Source organism: Erythrolamprus reginae, chromosome 10, assembly GCF_031021105.1.
Source record: "Erythrolamprus reginae isolate rEryReg1 chromosome 10, rEryReg1.hap1, whole genome shotgun sequence".
In the NCBI taxonomy this organism is placed as follows: domain Eukaryota; kingdom Metazoa; phylum Chordata; class Lepidosauria; order Squamata; family Dipsadidae; genus Erythrolamprus; species Erythrolamprus reginae.
The window spans coordinates 40,100,137-40,124,105 of NC_091959.1; the positions used below are offsets into that span (position 1 = coordinate 40,100,137).

Sequence of the window (23,969 nt, forward strand, 5' to 3'; positions counted from 1 at the left end):
TATCTTCAAGTTGCCAAGGTTGGGAAACACTGGTCTAGATGATGGGTGTCCAACCCCGGCAAGTTTAAGACCGTTGGGGCTTCAATTCCCATAATTCTCAGCTGGCTGAGGAATTCTGGGAGTTGAAGTCCACTGGTCTTAAAATTGCCAAGGTCCAAAGCAAGCAGTAGTTGCCCACCTCTGAAGCTCTCAAAATATATGTCAGGACGAAGCCATAGTTTGAGCCTGCCACATATTAGAATGTATACTGCTCAAAAAAATAAATAAAGGGAACACTCAAATAACACATCCTAGATCTGAATGAATGAAATATTCTCATTGACTACTTCATTTGCACAATTATTCCATTTGCACAACAGCCTGTGAAATTGATTGTCAAACACTGTTGGCTCCTAAGTGGGCAATTTGATTTCACAGAAATTTGATTTACTTGGAGTTATATTCTGTTGTTTAAGTGTTCCTTTTATTATTTTTTTGAGCAGTGTAGAATGTATTAGTGTTGCGGGAGATTGGGAAGGGCTGTTGCATGAGGATTGTAGGTTTGCAGCCATAATAAATTCCTTCTAGATACTCAAGGTCATCCTTGGTCCAGCACCTGCCCGGAAGTTGATGGCACATTGACAGAACCAGACTGGACCATGTGATGAACCTGTGGCTGTGGGAACAAGGGAATGAACTTTAAACTGGATGGAGAAACCATGGGATTTCAGATTCCGGTTCCTCCCAGATGTACCAACATGGCTCTGCTAATAAATTGGGACTTTGAGGAAGATTAATCTGAAGTTAGTTGGGGGAAAGATCAAAAGCAAGTGAGAAAATATTATTTCACTGAAAGAGTAGTAGATCCTTGGAACAAACTTCCAGCAGACGTGCTTGGTAAATCCACAGTAACTGAATTTAAACATTCCTGGGATAAACATATATCCATTGTAAGATAAAATATAGGAAATAGTATAAGGGCAGACTAGATGGACCATGAGGTCTTTTTCTGCCGTCAGTCTTCTATGTTTCTATTATGCCTTGGACTCTGATTTAATTCTGCTATTTGGAACCCTGGCATTAACCCGAATCTATCCCTTTGTCTTCATCATGTCCGTCATGGCAAAACACACATGCAAAAATGCAGCCACACCACTGCTTTAGATAAATCAAGGCACCAATGGCTTTCAAAAAAAAAAATTAACCCACCGGGATTTAGGCAGAGAGGTTCTGGGTCTCCTTTGTTTCCATAATAGTAAATTACATCTCCGTTATTGGTGCTAAAAGATAAAAATAGAAGAAGAGGAGTTCTTGCAAAAAATGGCAACTTAAATCTTCGATTAAGTTCTACTTATCCTTTATCCTTTATTTGCACATTGTCATTAACATCTACTATATCTTTATTTATTGATTAGCCCTTTGGCCACATCAAAGTGCAAAAGTTCCAGAAATAGATTATTACTAAAATTTGGAAAAAGCAATTTAAAATGGAATTGGAATAAAACACATTTTAAAATGAAATTGGAATAAAACAGGGTTTAAAGTGAAATTGGAATAAAACACAGCTTAAAATGAAATTGGAATAAAACATGGTTTAAAATGAAATTGGAATAAAACACGGCTTAAAATGAAATTGGAATAAAACATAGTTTAAAATGAAATTGCAATAAAACATGGTTTAAAATGAAATTGGAATAATAAAACATGATCCAAAATGAACTTGGAATAAAATACAGTCCAAAAATGAAATTGGAATAAAATACAATAATTTAAGATACAGATAAATAAAATAAGATAAAATTATATTTCGGTGACACCCCTGCAATCTACCCCAATCGGTCCCAAATATGCAGATCTCAACTGAACCATTTTGTGTAAATACTATACTGTGTTAAATGTTATTTTCAGAAGATGGACCCATACAAGGGATGTTGTTTTGATGTGGTTATGGCAATGGGTCATTTGTTTGGTATACAGACCGAGGTACCTGTCGCTCACCCTCTTCCACAAACAATCAAATATGATGTGAGCCGGGACTTCAACCTCAAATGGATTCAATTCTAATGTTTTGCAAACCCAACAAGATTTCCCCACATCCATCTCTGTCAAATCAGCCAACTATTTTCTTTCCTTGAAAATAATCTGATGACATTTCTGCAGTAAGGTTAAGAAAAACAAAATGACTCCAGCATGAAAAAATATTTTTATAGATGTTATCAAATTAATCTGCTTTTAAAATTAACTAAACCCCCTCCCCAATACTTCTGAAATTAAGCAGCTAAGATCTGGTGTGTCCACTTGTATATGTATATGTTGGGCTTTCAGTCTTGTAATAATCACAGGTTATATTTTAGTATATTTTTAGATTACATTAAATTTATACTTTGCGCTAGATGTTTTGGTAATGTGTTTTATATAATAAAAATGTACTATACTTATGCTTTGTAACCATAGCAGGATTATTTTTCCCAGAAGTGCAGGAATTGTAGCAAATATTAGACAGACAGACAACAGACTGACCAACCAACTTTTATTCTAACTACAGCGTATCAACACTACAGGTTTAACAGATTTTAAACCAGTTGTACTCCCAGATTGCCACAAAACTGGGCATTTTGGGAGGTTGTCAAAGATGGTAATGTTTTTGGTTTTAAGTGGGTTTAGAAATTTGTATGCAAGCCAGTAATTCAGTTTGACCATTTATTTTATTTATTTATTTTATTACTTAGATTTGTATGCCGCCCCTCTCCGAAGACTCGGGGCGGCTCACAACATGTAAAAACAAATCATAAGCAATCAGACAAATTTAAAATATTTAAATATTTAAAAAACCCCATATGCTAACAGTCACACACACAGACATACCATGCATAAATTAAACGTGCCCAGGGGGAGATGTTTCAGTTCCCCCATGCCTGACGGCAAAGGTGGGTTTTAAGGAGTTTACGGAAGGCAGGAAGAGTAGGGGCAATTCTAATCTCCGGGGGGAGTTGGTTCCAGAGGGCCGGGGCCGCCACAGAGAAGGCTCTTCCCCTGGGGCCCGCCAACCGACATTGTTTAGTTGACGGGACCCGGAGAAGGCCCACTCTGTGGGACCTAATCGGTCGCTGGGATTCGTGCGGCAGGAGGCGGTCTCGGAGATATTCTGGTCCGATGCCATGAAGGGCTTTAAAGGTCATAACCAACACTTTGAATTGTGACCGGAAATTGATCGGCAACCAATGCAGACTGCGGAGTGATGGTGAAACATGGGCATACCTAGGTAGGTATTGAGTATACAGGAATCACTTTTATACAGGACTTCAGATAGCCTTCTTTGATAATGATTAAAGATATCTACAAACTAAGAGCATAATGTTTTCTACTTTTCAGAAATGATACAGATTGTATATACAATTGGCTTGTCTGTGATTTAGAAATTATAGCATTATGTATTGATATTTTGAAATTTAGAACAGTTCAGTCTGAGAATTACCTATCTTATTTGCAAACTTTATGAAGTTGAGTAATAACTAGCTGCATTAAATGAACTATAATAATTAAAAAAAAAAAAGATCTGATGAGGAAAATATATATATTTTTTGCTGGAAGGTAGGAAAGACACATGGAATTGCCCTAGAGTAGCTCAGGTTTTTTTGCCTCCAAATAAATTAAAAGAAAAGAAAATTCCATTTATCCAGAGAGAATTTGATGATTCCCTTCCCAACGCTTCTATCCGCAATGCCAGAAGCATCTAAGAAGGGTCCAATATACTAAATTAAGCACAGTTTCTTGTGCCAATTGCATTAGTTGGTTATTAATATTTTCCTATGAAGCAACCATTGTATATTCTAATCACATATCCTCGTTGTAAAAGCCACGTCTGCTATTTTTATTCTGCCGGGATAATCACCAACTGCATTCAAGAACCAATTAGATTAAAAAAAGAGCCAACCTGAAAATTACCATACCATAAATAGGACTCAATGTCAACACACACCTATGGAATTAAGGAAGAGGTAGAAAAAAAGCCAAATCAACAGACCTCCCAATCTTTAACCGAAGGAAAAACATGCTGGAGAAGGGGGGAAAAAAAATAAGTCCATCAGCAGAATAAAATTATCTGCGTAGATGTGCATAATCAACTTGTCCCCAAACAAATGAAAAGTTAATTAGTCAAATATATGCAGTGATATGAATTAAGACATCCATCTTCGGTACCATAAAACCTTCAGAGGGAAATTAACTAACTCCCTAATATTTGTTGAGCTTAAATAGGGTAAAGCTAAAATGCGGATGGCTTTGGTCTAGCGGAACGGTGAAGTCCAAATGCCCCTTCTCTTTTGCCACAGGTAAAACAGGTGCAGGTGTATTTTGGGCCACAAATTGGGGCCCTGATGGGACAGCCAAGATTATTGCAAGGGGAAGTTCAAAGCAAAAATGAAAATAAAAAAGCAAGCAAGCAAGCAAGCAAGCAAGCAAGCAAGCAAGCAAGCAAGCAAGCAAGCAAGCAAGCAAGCAAGCAAGGAGGTAGATGCTGTTAGCACATCAGTCACACAACCCAATCAAACCATACATAAACCAAGTATTTAGGGGAGGTGTCAATTTCCCCATGTCTGGCGGCACAAGTGAGTTTTCAACAACTTACAAAAGGCAAGGAGGGTGGGGGCAGTTCTGATCTCCGGGGGGAATTGGTTCCAGAGGGCTGGGGCTGCCACAGAGAAGGCTCTTCCCCTGGACCCCGCCAGACGACATTGCTTCGTCGACGGGACCCGGAAAAGGCCCACTCTATTTATTTATTTATTTATTTATTTATTTGTTTGTTTGTTTGTTTGTTTGTTTATTTATTATTCATTCATTCATTCATTCATTCATCCAATACACAAATATATATAGGAAGTAAAATAGACATGTGGTAATATATATAAGGGTGAAGTGAACTTAGAGGAGAGGATATATGAAAGAAAGAAAATATATATGATAAGTGAGAGAAAGGAAAGACAATTGGACAGGGGACGAAAGGCACACCAGTGCACTTATGTACGCCCCTTACTGGCCTCTTAGGAACCTGGAGAGGTCAATCGTGGAGAGTCTAAGGGAGAAATGTTGGGGGTTAGGGGTTGACACTATTGAGTCCGGTAATGAGTTCCACGCTTCGATAACTCGATTGTTGAAATCATATTTTTTACAGTCAAGTTTGGAGCGGTTCGTATATAAGTTTCAATCTGTTGCGTGCTCTTGGGACCTAATCGGCCGCTGGGATTCATGCGGCAGAAGATAGATAGATAGATAGATAGATAGATAGATAGATAGATAGAGAGAGAGAGAGAGAGAGAGAGAGAGAGAGAGAGAGAGAGAGAGAGATAGATAAGGAACTCAAAATATCAGCTTACCCGTGAAACATTAGTTTCCCTAGATATTTATATCCAAGTCTCCGTAAGCTGAATCAGGTCCTTTTCCTGGCTAAAATGAAACCATTGCCTTCTGGTTCCCACCACTTCCTTCCTAATTGTTGATTTCACAACCTTATCTCTTGTTTTTATTTTTTAAGTTGCATATCTTCTGAGGAAAGAGAAATGGCTTTGCATATTTTGAAATGAGGATGCCACATTCAGGGGGAATTTGACAGCTTTCTTCTCTGTTCCTCCCCCTTTTAAATACCGAGGCTAGGCACCGTCGCTCCGGCTTGTTTGATTTATGTTCGCTTGCGAAGTTGGAGAAATACATTCCCGTCACTTTCTAAAAGCTGTTTGCAAAAAAAAAAAGCCATTTGCATAGACGCTGCCACGATATACATCCATTCTGGTGTTTTAAAATTTGGGCACGCTTGTTTTGACAGATGAACATAATTCCGTCTGTGTCTAAAATAGAATTTTTTTAAAAAAATAATTGTATTAGAAGCACCCCGGGATATCGGCACGTTGGCAGTTTATCCCTACTTCTAGCTTATGGCTCAGTCCAAAAACCCCGAGTGTTTATTGCATTCATCACTTGATAACCATTTCCAGACTTTTTCTTTCTTTCTTTCTTTCCTTCCTTTCTCTCCCTTCATCCTCCCTCCCTTTCTTTTTCTTTCTTTCTTTCTTTCTTCCTATCCTTGCTTCCTCTTTCTCTCCCTCCATCCTCCCGCCCTCCCTTTCTTTCTTTCCTTTCTTCCTCTTTCTCTCCCTCCCTTTCTTTTTCTTTCTTTCTTCCTTTCCTTCCTTCTTCCTCTCCCTCCCTCCCTTTCTTTTTCTTTCTTTCTTTCTTTCTTCCTATCCTTGCTTCCTCTTTCTCTCCCTCCATCCTCCCGCCCTCCCTTTCTTTCTTTCCTTTCTTCCTCTTTCTCTCCCTCCCTTTCTTTTTCTTTCTTTCTTCCTTTCCTTCCTTCCTTCCTCTTTCTCTCCCTCCCTCCCTCCCTTTCTTTTTCTTTCTTTCTTTCCTTCCTTCCTCTTTTTCTCTCTCCCTCCCTTTCTTTTTCTTTCTTCCTTTCCTTCCTTCTTCCTCTCCCTCCCTCTTTCTTTTTTACTTTCTTTCTTTCTTTCTTTCCTTCCTTCTTCTTTCTCTCCCTCCCTACCTCCTCCCTCCCTCCCTCCTCCCTCCCTTTCTTTTTCTTTCTTTCTTTCCTTCCTTCCTCTTTCTCTCCCTCCCTTTCTTTTTCTTTCTTTCTTTCTTCCTTTCCTTCCTTCTTCCTCTCCCTCCCTCTCTTTCTTTTTTCCTTCCTTCCTTCCTTCCTTTCTCTTTCTTTCTTTCCTTCCTTCCTCTTTCTCTCCCTCCCTTCTCCCTCCCTCCCTTTCTTTTTCTTTATTACTTTCCTTTCTTTCTTTCTCTCTCTCTCCTACCTTTCTTCCTGAAAAAATAGGGGAAGGGGCTATAAAAACAGCATTGTACCTACTATGGTTTCAAGACAGATAGAAAGAGAAAGGGAGAGGAGAGAGGAAGGAAGGAAGAGAAAGAGATGGGAAGGAGAGAGGGACGAAAGAACGAAGAGAGAAAGTGGTGGGAGGGAGGGAAGAAGAAAGGAGAAGAAAGATGGGAGGGAGGAAGAAAGAGAAAAAGAGATGGGAAGGAGGAAGAAGGAAAGAAAGAGGAAGAAGGAAGGAAGGAGAAGAAAGATGGGAAGGAGGGAGGGAGGGGGAAGCAGAAATAAACAATGGAGTTTATTTCTGCTTGTCCCTTTAGAATCTTCGGAGAAGGGCAGCATACAAATCTAATAAATGAAATGAAATGAGGAAGGAAGGAAGGAAGGAAGGAAGGAAGGAAGGAAGGAAGGAAGGGACAAGCAGAAATAAACAATGCAGGTTAGTTGAACAGACTCTAGCAGCCAAAAGAGGTAGTTCTTAAGCTTGGCTGCATAGCTAGAGGTATAACAAGCAGAAAGAGGGAGATTGTGATCCCCTTATATAGAGCACTGGTGAGACCACATTTGGAATACTGTGTTCAGTTCTAGAGACCTCGCCTACAAAAAGATATTGACAAAATTGAACAGGTACAAAGACGGGCTACAAGAATGGTGGAAGGTCTTAAGCATGAAACATATCAGGAAAGACTTCATGAACTCTTTCTGGAGGACAGAAGGAAAATTTAAATATGTTAAAGGGTTAAATAAGGTTCCGGAGGGAAGTGTTTTTAATAGGAAAGTGAACACAAGAACAAGGGGGCACAATCTGAGGTTAGTTGGGGGGAAGATCAGAAGCAACGTGAGAAAATATTATTTTACTGAAAGAGTAGTAGATGCTTGGAACAAACTTCCAGCAGACGTGGCTGGTAAATCCACAGGAACTGAATTTAAACATGCCTGGGATAAACATATATCCATCCTAAGATAAAATACAGGAAATAGTATAAGGGCAGACTAGATGGACCATGAGGTCTTTTTCTGCCGTCAGTCTTCTATGTTTCTATGTTTCTATGATCACAACTGGGATCAGAATTTCTGCTGCTAAGCAAGGCGGCTTTGGAGTGAGTTCTGCTTTATTTTACAACCGTTTTGCTTGTTAAGAGGACCACTGCAGTTGTAAAGTGAATCATGTGATTATTAAGTGAATCCAACCCCCCCCTCCCCGCTTGAGTTGGCTTGTCTGAAGCCGCCTGGGAAGGCCGCAAGCGGTGATCGCGCGATCCCGGGATCCGCCCATTTCCAAGGGGTTGCAAAATCACACTCGTTAAGTCCCTTCACGTCAGGGCGGTGGTACTTTCAAACAGACGGTAAGCGAATCGTGATAGGACGAACGCTACCTGCAATGCAGGTGAATACACGCTAGCAAACCTTGGATGGTGAAGGATGCTTTTCTATCTGGGATTGGAATATTCTCTGCTTATTTCCTCAAAGTTGTTTGACTGACACTGGGATTTCCATCAATTTTGGGTGCAAACATATTCTATGATTTCAATTGAGATGCACGTGGCTCAGCACAGAACAAATATCTCCGGGACCGCCTTCTGCCGCACGAATCCCAGCGACCGATTAGGTCCCACAGAGTTGGCCTTCTTCGGATCCCGTCGACTAAACAATGTCATTTGGCGGGACCCAGGAGAAGAGCCTTCTCTGTGGCGGCCCCGACCTTCTGGAACTAGCTCCCCCCAGATATCAGAGTTGCCCCCACCCTCCTTGCCTTTCGCAAGCTCCTTAAAACCCACCTCTGTCGTCAGGCATGGGGGAATTGAAATTTCTCTTCCCCCTAGGCTTATAGAATTTATACATGGTATGCTTGTATGTATGAGTGGTTCTTTAAATTGGGGGTTTTTAGATTATTTTTAATATTAGATTTATTTACATTGTCTTTTTTATTGTTGTTAGCCGCCCCGAGTCTTCGGAGAGGGGCGGCATACAAATCTAATAAATACGTACAAATAAAACACACAAGTTGTGTGTGTGTGTGTGTATACAGTATATATACACACATATTCACATTTTATACATACATACATACATACATACATAATGGAAGAAGAACCAGTTGGGCTGGCAAATTAATAGCCACCCTCAGAAAAGAAGAATTTGCCTTTTTTTTTAAAACTGTTTTGCAGCTGTCACATCAACCAGGGCAAATATAATTCTGATTTATCACTTTATTTTCCCTGGCGAGACTGGAAACACCTTTTAAGTGCAATACCTTTTCTCCCTGCAAAACGCAGGAGGCAGTCCCAAGAGACTATGGCTCTGTATCCTGCATTAATCATTCCCAGCTTCCTCTTTTTAGATGAATCTTTTCCCCCAAAGAAGAACGGGCCGTGCAGAGCAGTTAATTTTAAGCTGGAAACCCTAAAATGCAAAATAATGAACATATAGAGTGTATTTTGCGGTGCAAAGAGAGTGGATCAGAGATGCAGTCTCACTGCGTAGTCGTCTGTGTGAATTATCCTACAATTCATTGGGGGTTTTTGTTTTCTTCTTACCTGTTTGTCTTGATTAAAAAGAGATAGAGGAAGAGAGAGAAAGGGAAAGAGAGAAAGAGAAAGAGGAAAAAGAGAGAGAGAGCGGAAAAGAGAGACAGGGAGAGAGGGAAAGAGAGAGGAAGAGAGAGAGGGAAAAAAGAGAGGGAGAGAGGGAAAGAGAGAGAGAGGGAAAGATAGAAAGAGAAAGAGGAAAAAAGAGAGAGAGCGCGGAAAAGAGAGACAGGGAGAGAGGGAAAGAGAGAGGGAAAGAGAGGGAAAAAGAGAGGGAGAGAGGGAAAGAGAGAGAGAGGTAAAGATAGAAAGAGAAAGAGGAAAAAAGAGAGAGAGCGCGGAAAAGAGAGACAGGGAGAGAGGGAAAGAGAGAGGAAAAGAGAGAGGGAAAAAGAGAGGGAGAGAGGGAAAGAGAGAGGGGGAAAGATAGAAAGAGAAAGAGGAAAAAAAGAGAGCGCGGAAAAGAGAGACAGGGAGAGAGGGAAAGAGAGAGGAAAAGAGAGGGGAAAAAGAGAGGGAGAGAGGGAAAAAGAGAGAGAGGGCGGAAAAGAGAGATAGGGAGAGAGGGAAAGAGAGAGGAAAAGAGAGGGAAAATGGGGAAAAAAGAGACGGAGAGAGAGGGGGAAAGAGAGAAAGAGAGAGAGAAGAAAAAAAGAGAGGGAGAGGGAAAGAGAGAGGGAAAGATAGAAAGAGAAAGAGGAAAAAGAGAGAGAGAGCAGAAAAGAGAGACAGGGAGAGAGGGAAAGAGAGAGGCAAAGAGAGAGAGAAAGAGGAAGGGAGGTGGGGAGGAGAGAAAGACAGGGGGAGGGAGGGGATTGTGGAGAGAAGTGTGCTAAGTTGATAAGTAAGATCCTCACACGTTAGCATCTGCCATAAGTAGTAATAATAAACGAGTAGTGCGTGCAAAGGTTTCCTTAATTACACAAATTAAGTGAAATAAAAAAGGAGAAATTTGCACACTGATTAAAACTAGGGCTATCGTTTATCATGCCCAGATCACCCAGGATTCCTGATAACCTTGGTTTAAAGCAGATTTATTTATCCTGGCCAAGATTCCATGCATTCAGTAATATTGTGAACCAGTCCACCCAGTCTCTTGGTAATGGGCTCTGAGTCACCCAATTGGCTTTCATGCTTACAGAAGGACTAGGAGGGCTAGAACTCACAATCTCTTGGTTTTTAGCCTGGTGCCTTAACTACCTACTAGACCAGGGGTAGGCAAAGTTGGCTCTTCTATGACTTGTGGACTTCAACTCCCAGAATTCCTGAGCCGATCATGCTAGCTGGGGAATTCTGGTAGTTGAAGTCCACATGTCATAGAAGAGCCAACTTTGCCTAGCACTGTACTAGGCCAAACTTGTTTTATTGATTAAACTAAGTTAAGTAAATAGAACTAAGTTAAACAGAAACTGAGATAGACTTCAAGTACTACACTGAGAAAGAGGCCAAAAATTCAAAAGTCTCTTGACAGTGAGACAGGCAACAAACAAACAATAAAGAATTTGAACATGATTTAATTACAAACATCATTTGCATTTGACGCAGAGCAATTATTCAAATTCTTTGATAATAACTTCTTTTGCTTTTCTGCGTTGCTTCCACGAATCAAAAGTTAAGAAATCCTTGAATACTGGGAGAGGACCGGAATTAATGAAAATCAATTATTAATTGAGTGAGGGGAAGTGATAAGGAGGCAATTCATCAAAGCCAGCGCTTCGATGTACTTATGAACTGAGCCTGATTGTACAATAAAAAAGAGGAAAGAAGAAGAAACCAACAATCATCCTAATTTTATTGACAAGTCAGTCCCTGGGGGCTGACTTTTAACGTCAGAGCCAGACTTTGAAAGATTCAGAAAATAATGAAATGTAATAAAATTTGAAAAGCCTTGAGCTAAACTCAATAGTTTGTCTGTCTCTGTCTGTGTCTGTCTCTCTCTCTCTCTCTCTTTATATATATTGTAGATTGTATAGTAGATTGTTCTGAGTTCGGGTTTTTATTTATTTATTTATTTTATTTATTTTGTCCAATACACAATAATACACAATGAAGGTTATAGAAGATATAGTAGAGAAGAAATACAAGATATAGGAGAGACAATAGGACAAGGGACGGAAGGCACTCTAGTGCACTTATGTACGCCCCTTACTGACCTCTTAGGAATCTGGAGAGGTCAACCGTGCATAGTCTAAGGGTAAAATGTTGGGGGTTAGGGGATGATACTACAAAGTCCGGTAATGAGTTCCACGCTTCGACAACCCGATTACTAAAGTCATATTTTTTACAGTCAAGTTTGGAGCGGTTAATATTAAGCTTGAATCTGTTGTGTGTTCTTGTGTTGTTGCGGTTGATTACCCCGTGTAATATTTTCAGTGTTTATGTGACATTTCGGTGAAATCACATTCACCATCATCAGGCTGAAGTTGTTAGCTTCGTGCTGCTTTGAATATAGTTTGTTTGCAACTGCCATTTGTTCCTTATAAATAGTAGTGGGGGTGGAGATTTGGTTTATATATATATACACACACATGTATACATATACACGTATATACACATACACATTTAAATGAAGAGGCAACAGCCATCGCGATTTCCAGAATGTTTAAAAATTATTTAAAACTACTAAAATTACTTAGCTTTTGTTAGTCCTCTCCTAACTTCGTCAGAGTATTAAAATCCCCATTGAAGGCATAGTGGGGGTTTTAATACTCTGACGAAGTTAGGAGAGGACTAACGAAAGCTAAGTAATTTTAGTAGTTTTAAATAAATTTAAAATGTTCCAGAGATCACGATGGCTGTTGCCTCTTCATTTATAAATATACCTGGAAGGGTATATGTATGTGTGTGTGTCTTAGCTTTCGTTAACATGTTTCCCTATTGTTTCTACCGCACGAATCCCAGCGACCAGTTAGGTCCCACAGAGTTGGCCTTCTCCGGGTCCCGTCGACTAAACAATGTCGTTTGGCAGGACCCAAAGGAAGAGCCTTCCCTGTGGCGGCCCCGACCCTCTGGAACCAGCTCCCTCTGGAGAGCAGAATTGCCTCCACCCTCCTTGCCTTTCGTAAGCTCCTTAAAACCCACCTTTGTCGTCAGGCATGGGGGAATTGAGATATTCCTCTCCCCCCAGGCCTATACAAGTTATGCATGGTATATTTGCGTGTATGTTTGGTTTTTAATAAGGGTTTCTTAGTTATTTTAATATTAGATTTGTCATATGCTGTTTTATTATTGTTGTTAGCCGCCCCGAGTCTACGGAGATAGGTGGCATACAAATCAAATCAAATCAAATCAAATAATAAATGAATAAATAAATAAATAAATAAATAAATAAGTAAGTAAATAAATATTGTGTGAAGAGGAGCAGAAATCGCATTGCCATCTGTCAATCACTGTCAATCCCGTCGGAACATAAAAACACCAGATGTCTCTTTGCTGTCTCATTCACGCACACAAACATATACACACCCATCTTGCTATGTTGGACCTATAAAGCAAAGTGCACTGTTTTACGGCTGGCATAAAAATGTCAGCGTCCATGGGGGGGCAGGGGGGGGGGGAGGAATGGAGAAAGAGAGAAAACAGCGGGGCGGCGGCGAGGGAGGGGAAATAATGAAGTTCCGTTGCAGGAGAAGGATGGCCGATTCACTCTGTTTTCCATCAAATGCTCCCAAGCATGAATGATATCCAGCCGTCTCGGACAGGTTTGCCCGAACTGGTAGTGGAAATTTCTGGTGGCTCTGCCCATCCACCACGGCTCTATGCCCAGGGGTGGGCAGCAGGCGGGACAAGGTGGAAGGCAGTTCCACCGGCGGAAATGAAGATCCGTGCGCAGCTCCAACTGATCGGCGGCTGTCACTTCCTGGATTACTGGTCTCGGCTTGGCTCTTCTTTTTCCCCCTGCTGCTGCTGCTGCGTCTGCGCTCCTTGCTTTTTTCCTCTTTCCTCCTTCCTGGCCTCGGACGAGCTTCCTTCTCTCCTGCCCGGCTCCCCTCCAGCCTCACGCAGCCACCTCCTGCCTGAAGTGCAAGCAGAAGGTGTGGGTGGAAGCGGCGCTGGCAGCATTTATGCTTCTGGCAGCACCCGTTCGTTTAATTTGACTAAGAATTTGGCATTGGATATTATATTGTATTATATTTTAATTTGAGGTATGTAAATTGGAAGCCGGGGTGGCGCAGCAGGTAGAGTGCTGTACTGCAGGCCAGTGAAGCTGACTGTAGATCTGAAGGTCAGCGGTTCAAATCTCACCACCGGCTCAAGGTTGACTCAGCCTTCCATCCTTCCGAGATGGGTCAAATGAGGACCCGGATTGTGGGGGCAATATGCTGGCTCTGTTAAAAAGTGCTATTGCTAACATGTTGTAAGCCGCCCTGAGTCTAAGGAGAAGGGCGGCATAAAAATCAAATAAATAAATAAATAAATAAATAAATAAATAAATAAATAAATAAATAAATAAATAAATAAATAAATAAATAAATAAATAAATAAATAAATAAATAAATAAATAAATAAATAAACCAATCTCTGTAAGGTGTGAAAAACAATAAAAAAATGTATACCCCACCAAATAATAATAATAATAATAATGATAATACTACTAATAATAATACTAATAATAATAATAATATCGCACAGACTGACTTCAAGCATAGACATGATGCTGTGGCACAGATGATCCACTGGAACTTGTGCCGGAACTACCATTTACCAGTGGCAAAGAACTGGTGGGATCATAAGCCCGAAAAAGTGGTCGAAAATGAGCAAGCAAAACTACTGTGGGACTTCCGACTTCAGACTGACCGAATTCTGAAGCATAAAACACCAGACATCCTGATTGTGGAGAAAAAGAAAGTATGGATCATCGACATCGCAATCCCAGGAGACAGCAGAATTGAGGAGAAGCAGCTGGAAAATTAGTGAAATACGAAGATCTAAAAATCGAGCTGCAACGACTCTGGCATAAGCCCGTGAAAGTGGTCCCAGTGGTACTTGGCACGCTGGGCGCAGTGCCAAAGGATCTCAGAGGACATTTGAAAACCATTGGAATTGACAAAATCTCCATCTGTCAATTGCAAAAGGCCACTTTACTGGGATCGGCAAACATAATTCGCTGCTACATCACGCAGTCCTTGGGAAGCGCCCGACTGGTGATGAAATATGAAATCCAGCATAGTGATCTCGTTTGCTGTGTTGTACTGACATAATAATAAGAAAAATAAAATCCACCACCCACCACTTTGACCTTCAAGATGTGGCCTTTATAAAAGCCAGATTTCTCAGAAATGATGGTCATAAGGACCGTCGATTTAGCATCGTCTCTTCTTGTTCGCGGAGATCAGAAGCCTCCGCCGCCTTTATTCCTGCTCGTATCTGAAGCACAGCGGAGAGGGAGAACCGTAATCCTCCTTTCCTGGGAAAGAAAGCCACAACCCGAGAGTCTTGGTGTATTTTGCAAACTGAACATCGTTCCTCTTTGGCTCCGAGTTCAGCGATTAATATTTTTTTCCTAAAGAGCTGCTCACCCCTTCCTTCCGAGTGGCTTGATCAAGCTGTCAGAAACGGATCTCCGAAGCAATTACTGCCAAGGATATTTACCCTCTCCTTGTCAAAATATATATGACGGCGCTGTGATTTGCAGTCAAGAAAGGGTAACTTTTTCTTTTCCCCTTTTCCTTTCGAACATCGCTTCCGACTACGGGGGAATCGAGGGTCAGGATAGAAACATAGAAACATAGAAGTCTGACGGCAGAAAAAGACCTCATGGTCCATCTAGTCTGCCCTTATACTATTTTCTGTATTTTATCTTAGGATGGATCTATGTTTATCCCAGGCATGTTTAAATTCAGTTACTGTGGATTTATCTACCACGTCTGCTGGAAGTTTGTTCCAAGGATCTACTACTCTTTCAGTAAAATAATATTTTCTCATGTTGCTTTTGATCTTTCCCCCAACTAACTTCAGATTGTGTCCCCTTGTTCTTGTGTTCACTTTTCTATTAAAAACAATTCCCTCCTGGACCTTATTTAACCCTTTAATATATTTAAATGTTTCGATCATGTCCCCCCTTTCCCTTCTGTCCTCCAGACTATACAGATGGAGTTCATGAAGTCTTTCCTGATATGTTTTATGCTTAAGACCTTCCACCATTCTTGTAGCCCGTCTTTGGACCCGTTCAATTTTGTCAATATCTTTTTGTAGGTGAGGTCTCCAGAACTGAACAAAGTATTCTAAATGTGGTCTCACCAGCATTCTATATAGCGGGATCATAATCTCCCTCTTCCTGCTTGTTATACCTCTAGCTATGCAGCCAAGCATCCTACTTGCTTTCCCTACCGCCTGACTGCACTGTTCACCCATTTTGAGACTGTCAGAAATCACTACCCCTAAATCCTTTTCTTCTGAAGTATTTGCTAACACAGAACTGCCCATACAATACTCAGATTGAGGATTCCTTTTCCCCATGTGCATTATTTTACATTTGGAAACATTAAACTGCAGTTTCCATTGCTTTGACCATTTATCTAGTAAAGCTAAATCATTTACCATATTACAGACGCCTCCAGGAATATCAACCCTATTGCACACTTTAGAGTCATCGGCAAATAGGCAAACCTTCCCTACCAAACCTTCCCCTATGTCACTCACAAACATATTAAAAAGAATACGACCCAGAACAGACCCTTGTGGCACACCACTTGTAACCTGTCTCTGCTCAGAATACTCGCCATTAACAATAACTCTCTGATGTCTACGCTTCAGCCAGCTGCAAATCCATATTGTTTGGATGTTTTCGGTCCCAGTGTGGAGGGGTGGGGTGGGGTGGAGGGAGTCATTTCTTTCAAGAATTTCATTTGTGGATGTGCAAAGTTCAAACTGCTCCAGGTTTATGCAAAGGCTTTGGCTCCTCGTCCATAGCACCAGGGCTACTTCTGGCATCCTGGCACCACAGTTTCTCAAGGTCATCCTTTTGCTCGACACCTGCCCAGAAGCTTAAGGAGACGTTGGCAGAAGGAGACTGGTCAACGTGGTGAAGTTGTGGATGTGGGAATAAAGGAATGAACTTTAAACTGGGTGGAGAAACCCACAGGACTTCAGAGTCGGCTTTTTCACTGATGTGCTAAAATTGGAAATAAATTCACCAGAAGAGCTCTTCACTCCTCCACTCGAAACAAAATACTCTACGGAAATAGACTTACAATCCTGGGTCTAGAAAGCTTAGAATTACGGTGCCTTAAACATGATCTAAGGATTGCCCACAAGATCATACGCTGCAACGTCCTGCTTGTCAACGACTACTTCAGCTTCAACCACAACAACAAAAGAGCACGCAACAGATTCAAGCTTATTATTAACCGCTCCAAACTTGACTGTAAAAAAAGATGACTTTAGCAATCGAGTTGTTGAAGCGTGGAACTCATTACCGGACTCAATAATGTCATCCCCTAACTCCCAACATTTTACCCTTAGACTATCCACGATTGACCTCTGCAGATTCCTAAGAGGTTAGTAAGGGGCGTGCATAAGCGCACTAGTGTGCCTTCCGTGTCCTGTCCTATTGTCTTTCCTGTATTTCATATCTCTTCTCTTCTATCCCTATATCTTTTTTTCTATGCTCTCATTGATATATTCTATTCCTACATTTTTTCCTCTATTCTTTCCTTGATATACAGTAATACCTCATCTTACGAACCTAATTGGTTCCGGGGAGAGGTTCGTAAGACGAAAAGTTCGTAAGACGAAACATTGTTTCCCATAGGAAACAATGTAAGATCAATTAATCCGTGCAACGAAAAAAAAACCCGCAAAAAAATGCCGCCGCCCGGCTGTCACCTTTTGAAACTGGGGGGGGGGGGGCCTTCTCAGCAGCCTCCCGAACCCGAACTTTTGCCGAACTTCCGGGTTCGGCATTCGGGAGGCTGCCGAGAAGCCCTGCCGCCCGGCTGTCACCTTTTAAAACAGCCGGGGGGCTTCTCGGCGGCCTACCGAATGCCGAACCCGGAAGTTCGGGTTTGGCATTTGGGTTGAGGACGCTGAGAAGCCTCCCGGCTGTTTTAAAAGTCAACAGCCGGGCGGCGGGGCTTCTCGGCGGTGGGTTCGTAAGAAGGAAAAAGTTCGTAAGAAGAGGCAAAAATTTTCTGAACCCCGGGTTCGTATCTCGGGTTGTTCGTAAGACGAGGGGTTTGTATCATGAGGTACCACTGTATTTCACTTCGAGTATGTCCACTATAATCTTCATTGTGTATTATTGTGTATTGAACAAACTAAATAAATAAGCAAATAAACAAACAAACAAACTTTGAGGAATGCCATGCCTTGGACAAGCCCTTCATGACATCGGACCAGAATATCTCCGGGACCACCTTCTGCCGCACGAATCCCAGTGACCAGTTAAGTCCCACAGAGTGGGTCTTCTCCGAGTCCCGTCGACTAAACAATGTCATCTGGCGGGACCCAGGGGAAGAGCCTTCTCTGTAGCGGCCCCGACCCAATGGAACCAGCTCCCTCCGGAGATTAGGATTGCGCCCACCCTCCTTGCCTTTCGAAAACTTCTTAAAACCCACCTCTGCCATCAGGCATTGGGGAAATGAGCCATCTCCCCTGGCCTATATAGTTTATGCATGGTATGTTTGTGTGGATGTATACAGTAGTACCTCTAGATACGAGCTGCTCCACATGCGAGTATTCCAAGTTACGAGCCGCGAGGGGAGAGAAATTTCTGTTCCAGACCCGAGCTCAAATTCGGGATACGAGCCGAGTGTCCACTAGGTGGCGCAAGAATCCTTGCTTCTGGTTATCTTGGAGGGGAAAAACAAAGTCTAAAGCCATTTGTTCCAGATACGAGTTGTTAGACATACAAGCTCCCTTCTGGAACGAATTAAACTCGTATCTAGAGGTACTACTGTAGTTTTAAATAAGGGTTTTTAGATACCTTAATTAATAGATTTGCCATTGTATATTGTTTTTTATTATTGCTGTGAGCTGCCCCGAGTCTTCGGAGAGGGGCGGCATACAAATCTAATAAATTGAATTTAATTGGACTCTGATTTAAGTTTGGATGCTATCTGGAAGGCTGACATCAAGAAGATCATGAATGACCGGTCTGAAAAGACTGCAACAACAACATGCGTTTAAGCATCCAGCTATTTCCCCCTAGGGGGAAAAATGGCCTTGATTTAGAAAAAAAAACAGCCCATCAAAACCGAAGACAAAGTCCCATGCAAAGTTGTGATTCTCCATTTCTGAATCCAAACACCGTGCTTCAGAGTGGGGGGAAAAAAACATGCGCAGGTAGCACCGGGTGCCTACAGGTAACACAAACAGGTAACACCCGCAGAGTCGGATTCTGAGTTCCGTGGCTAAATGGTGAAGGTTTACTACAGGACTTACCTTAACTCGGCTGTTATCAAATTGAAGCCTTTGTAAAGGTGTGCTTCGGAAGCCACTTTCTTCAAGTAAGAGTAACTGTCCATTTCTGACGTCAAGAAATTGGTCACCAGGGCACCTGCAAAGAGGGGGAATACAGTGTTCCCTCGATTTTCGTGGGTTCGAACTTCACGAAAAGTCTATACCACGGTTTTTCAAAAATATTAATTAAAAAATACTTCCCCCCCCCATACCACGGTTTTTCCCGCCTGATGACGTCATATGTCATCGCCAAACTTTCGTCCGCCTTTAATAAATATTTTTTAATAAATAAACATGGTGAGTAATAATCTAAATGGTTGCTAAGGGAATGGGAAATTGTAATTTAGGGGTTTAAAGTGTTAAGGGAAGGCTTGGGATACTGTTCGTAGCCAAAAATAGTGTATTTATTTCCGCATCTCTACTTTGCGGAATTTCGACTTTTGCGGGCGGTCTCGGAACGCATCTCCCGCGAAAATCGAGGGAACACTGTATAGCATGTGGTTTATAACTAAGAGTCAGAACAGAGCTGTTGAATTACATCGACCGGAATTGAACCAAGTTGCTTCCTGCAACAAGCACATCTGTTTGGCTCTCTTTTATGCCCTATGGGAGGGGCCAATCATATCCAAGCCTTACTCTCGAGTAGCCTTTTTATTCTGTAACTGTTCTTGCAGTCTGGCAGCTCTGCGCATAAGCACATTGAGCACAGGCTCTCCTTCTTCTTCTTCCTCGCCCATGTCAGCCTCTGGAGGTTCTGGAGTTAGCACAGAACTCCCAGATGGCCTGGGTTGGATCTCTGCCTCTGACACTGAGCCTTCTCCAGACTCCAGGATTGACCCATGTTCCTCCCCAGCTTCCTTGCTGTCCGACTCCACTACCAGCTCTACAGGACACTGGCAAAACATCTTCCTTGTACAAACCAAAATCACAATTTGGGAAGAAATATCTCCGGGAATATCTCCGGGACCGCCTTCTGCCGCACGAATCCCAGCGACCAGTTAGGTCCACCAGAGTTGGCCTTCTCCGGGTCCCGTCAACTCAACAATGTCGTTTGGCGGGACCCAGGGGAAGAGCCTTCTCTGTGGCGGCCCCGACGCTTTGGAACCAACTCCCCCCAGATATCAGAGTTGCCCCCACCCTCCTAGCCTTTCGTAAGCTCCTTAAAACCCACCTCTGTGGTCAGGCATGGGGGAATTGACATTTTCCCTATCCCTAGGCTTATAAAATGTATGTATGGTACGCTAGTATGTATGATTGGTTTCTAAATTGGTTTTTTTTAAATTAACTTAAATATTAGATTTGTTTACATTGTATTATTATTGCTGTGAGCCGCCCCGAGTCTGCGGAGAGGGGCGGCATACAAATCTGATGAATAAATAAATAAAATAAAGAAAGAAAGTGAAGCTTCAGCTCAGGTTTAAGTCTTGTGAACAATTAATAACCTCAGTTACTGCTACGGCTTTAAGGCAGGCAGGCTAGAAGATGGTTATGAGGTCACTCCACGCGATCTGGCAAAATGCTGATTAAAGCAGAAGAATTATCCCTCTCCTTGACCAGTGGAGCAATAAAACCCACCCTATCAATTAGAGGGCCATTTGTTTAATAAATACAATATCTCAGTAATGGGATAAATATTTGCTGGCTGCGCAGCATAATTTGCTGACCAGAGAGCTTGGTGGGGGGAAAAAAAGCTTTAGTTTTTAAACCATGGATTGTGTTTATTTTAGCAGAATGTCGCAGTTCCTGTCTCGATGGGTTATTCAAGTTCCTGCTTGCAAAATACCTTTATTAGGGATGGGAGAGCCAACAATTCACAAGAGATGGGAGGGAAGGAAGGAGAAATAGATGGGAAGGAGGGAGGAGGAAGGTGGGAGAGAGGAGGGTGGAGGAGAGAAGGAAACAAGGAAGAAAGGAAACAAGGAAACAAGGAAGGAAGAACGGGAGGAGGGAGGGAGGGAAGGAAGGAAGGAAGAAAGAACTGGAGGAGGGAGGGAGGGAGGGAAGGAAGGAAGAAAGAACGGGGAGGAGGGAGGGAGGGAAGGAAGGAAGAAAGAACTGGAGGAGGGAGGGAGGGAAGGAAGGAAGAAAGAACTGGAGGAGGGAGGGAGGGAAGGAAGGAAGAACTGGAGGAGGGAGGGAGGGAGGGAAGGAAGAATGGGAGGAGGAAGGGAGGGAGGGAGGGAAGGAAGGAAGGAAGGAAGGAAGGAAGGAAGGAAGGAAGGAAGGAAGGAAGGAAGGAAGTAGAACTAGAAGATTTTGTCTGAAGAAAATCGAAATGTCCTGGGTTAAATTAATCTCTGCCAATCACTTCATTCACTAAGAGCCGGAGTGGCGCAGTGGTTTGAGTGCAGCACAGCAGGCTCCTTCAGCTAAGTGCTAGCTGTAGTTCAGCAGTTCAAATCTCACCACCGGCTCAAGGTTGACTCAGCCTTCCATCCTTCCAAGGTGGCTCAAATGAGGACCATGACTGTTGGAGGCAAGAGGCTGATTCTGTAAACAGCTTAGAGAAAGCTGTAAAAATCCTCGGAGAGGGGCGGCATATAAATTCAATTAATAAATAAACAATAAATCAAAGCACTGTGAAGCGGTATATCAGTCTAAATGCTATTGCTATTCATTCTTCCAGTGTTATGTAAAAGTGGAAAATTTAATGGTTTTATATACAGTTAGTCCTCAACTTACAAACGTGACTAAGCCTCAGATCTCTGTTGCTGCGGGAAACGGTTGTTAAATTGAATTTTGCCCCATTTTACAACCATTCTTGCCACTGTTGTTAAGTGAATCACTGCAGTTGTAAACTTAGGATAGAACATGGCTGTTAAGTGACATCCCACAGAGTTGGCCTTCTCCGGGTCCCGTCGACTAAACAATGTCGTCTGGCGGGACCCAGGGGAAGAGCCTTCTCTGTGGTGGCCCCGACTCTCTGGAACCAACTCCCCCCCAGATATCAGAGTTGCTCTCACCCACCTTGCCTTTCGCAAGCTCCGTAAAACCCACCTCTGTCGTGGGGGAATTGAAATTTTCCCTTCTACCCTAGGCTTATAGAATTTATACATGGTATGTTTGTATGTATGATTGGTTTTTTAAATTGGGATTTTTTAGATTATTTTTAATATTAGATTTGTTTACATTGTCTTTTTTATTGTTGTTAGCCGCCCCGAGTCTTTGGAGAGAGGCGGCATTCAAATCAAATCAAATCAAATCAAATCAAATCAAGTCAAGTCAAATCAAATCAAATCAAATCAAATCAAAAAAATAAACAAACAAACAAACAAACAAACAAACAAATAAATTCACCTTCACTATTGACTATGCTGGTCAGAAGGTCGCAAAAAAGGGATCGTGTGACCTGGGGATATTGCAACCGTCATAAATATGAGTTAGTTCCCCAGGGTTCGAATTTTGATCACCTGAGGCTGTGATGGTCATAAGTGTGAAAAACGGTCTTAAGTCACTATTTTCAGTGTTGTTGTAACTTTAAAGAGTCACTAAATGAGCTGTTGTAAGTCGAGGAAAGGAAGGAAGGAAGAAGGGAGGGAGGGAAGGAATGAATGAAAGAAGGAAGAAGGGAGGGAGGGAAGGAAGGTAGGAAGGAAGAAGGAGGGAGGGAGGGAGGGAGGGAAGAAGGAAGAAGGGAGGGAGGCAGGGAGGGAGAGAGGGAGGGAGGGAAGGAAGGAAGGAAGGAAGTAGAACTAGCAATAGCACCCTTAGACTTATATACTGCTCCAGGACATAATAGGGCAGTATATAAAAGTAATAGCAACAGCACCTAGACCTATATACCGTTTCACAGTACTTTCCAGCCCGCTCTAAGAGGTTTACAGAATCAGCCTCTTGCCCCCAACGATCTGGGTCCTCTTCTTACCCACTTCGGAAGGATGGTGGGCTGAATCAACCATGAGCTGGTCAGGATTGAAGGAATCAAACTGCTGGCGGTGGGCAGTGAGTCAGCCCGCAATACTGCAGTCTAACCACTAGAATGCCCTTTTTAACAATGGGGGTGATCAAAACTTTATAATGACATAATATCAGGCTCTCATTATAGTTATGGATAAACTTTAAAAAAAAAAGTTAAGCAGGTGATATCCCATCAGCTCATTTCCTACTACATACTTGCCTCGTCCTTTTGCGTTCTTGTTCATCTGAGGCTCCATGTAATTGGTCAAGGTGGCCATCTTGCCTTTCTTGGTGATCCCAAGCCAGGATCCGCCTTCTTTCCCTTCCTCCATATCCAAGCCTGTCATTAAGAGCACAAAACAAATGAATTACCTGGGCACCATTAAGCAAACGGTGGTGGGTGACCCACAAACGGTATTCAAAACTGGGAAGGGATTTCTTAGTGTGAGACAAAGGAAAGGTGTATAGGAAATCCTCGACCTACGACCACTAAATAATATATATGTTGTGGTTAGCTCTGGCCCAGCTCCTGCCCCAAGGACTGTGGATGTGGGGGAGACATCCACATGCTGCAGGCCTGTTTTGCCCCCGGTGGAATCGGCTGATGAAGGCTCCTCTGACCAAGAAGACATGAGTGACAGGGAGGAGGAGAGTGTGGCAGACAGCTCAGAAGGAGATCAATTCTCTAGCTCCTCCTTGGATTCAGAACAAGAGTTAATGATACAGCCACGCATGCGGAGAGCGATGCATAGGCAACAACAACTGAGAGATTATTATCAAAGAAAATGAGGCCACCTGTGGTTGGGTGGGGCTGTGGTAATTAGTGAGGCTGCTATAAAGAGCAGCCTGTGCGTTTGGCCATTGTGGAGGATTATCTGATCCTTGTGTTTCGTGACTGCTTTACTGACTTGGACCTTTTGTGTGCTGATTTTTCCCCGCTTGAAAACTAAACCAGAGCCAAGTGTGTTTCACTTTGTGAAAGAAGAAGGACTGTGAATTGCCTCACAGCTGCAAGCTAAGTATCACAGAACTAATAAGGGACTTGTACAAATTACCAGTTTGTTTGGAGACAAGTGCTCTTTGCTATCTCAAAAGAGGGCTTGGTTTAAGTGAATTTTCATTATAAAGAACATTGTTTTGAATTTTCAAACGTGTGTGTGTCTGAAATTGTATCTGTGCATTTTTGGGAGGATTCTACCAGAGAGCTCGACAGAACACACACATATATATTCATTCATTCATTCATTCATTCATTCCAATGCAAATTGAAAGTTAAAGAGAATAAAAACATGTAGTAGTAAATATCAGGGAAAGGATAGAAGAAAAGACATGAGAATAGAATA

General features: G+C 42.2%; 1 protein-coding gene across 1 annotated transcript in view; it reads right to left on the minus strand.

Moving 5' to 3' along the window:
- The window catches only part of TANGO2 (transport and golgi organization 2 homolog), a 71,091-nt gene that overhangs the window by 10,850 nt on the left and 36,272 nt on the right, over nt 1-23,969 (minus strand). Inside the window, exons 4-6 of the mRNA XM_070762729.1 lie at nt 22,847-22,966; nt 18,712-18,826; nt 1,189-1,259 (exon numbers count right to left, since the gene is read on the minus strand). Coding sequence (XP_070618830.1) covers nt 1,189-1,259; nt 18,712-18,826; nt 22,847-22,966 — 306 coding nt within the window. The remainder of the gene's footprint in view (nt 1-1,188; nt 1,260-18,711; nt 18,827-22,846; nt 22,967-23,969) is intronic.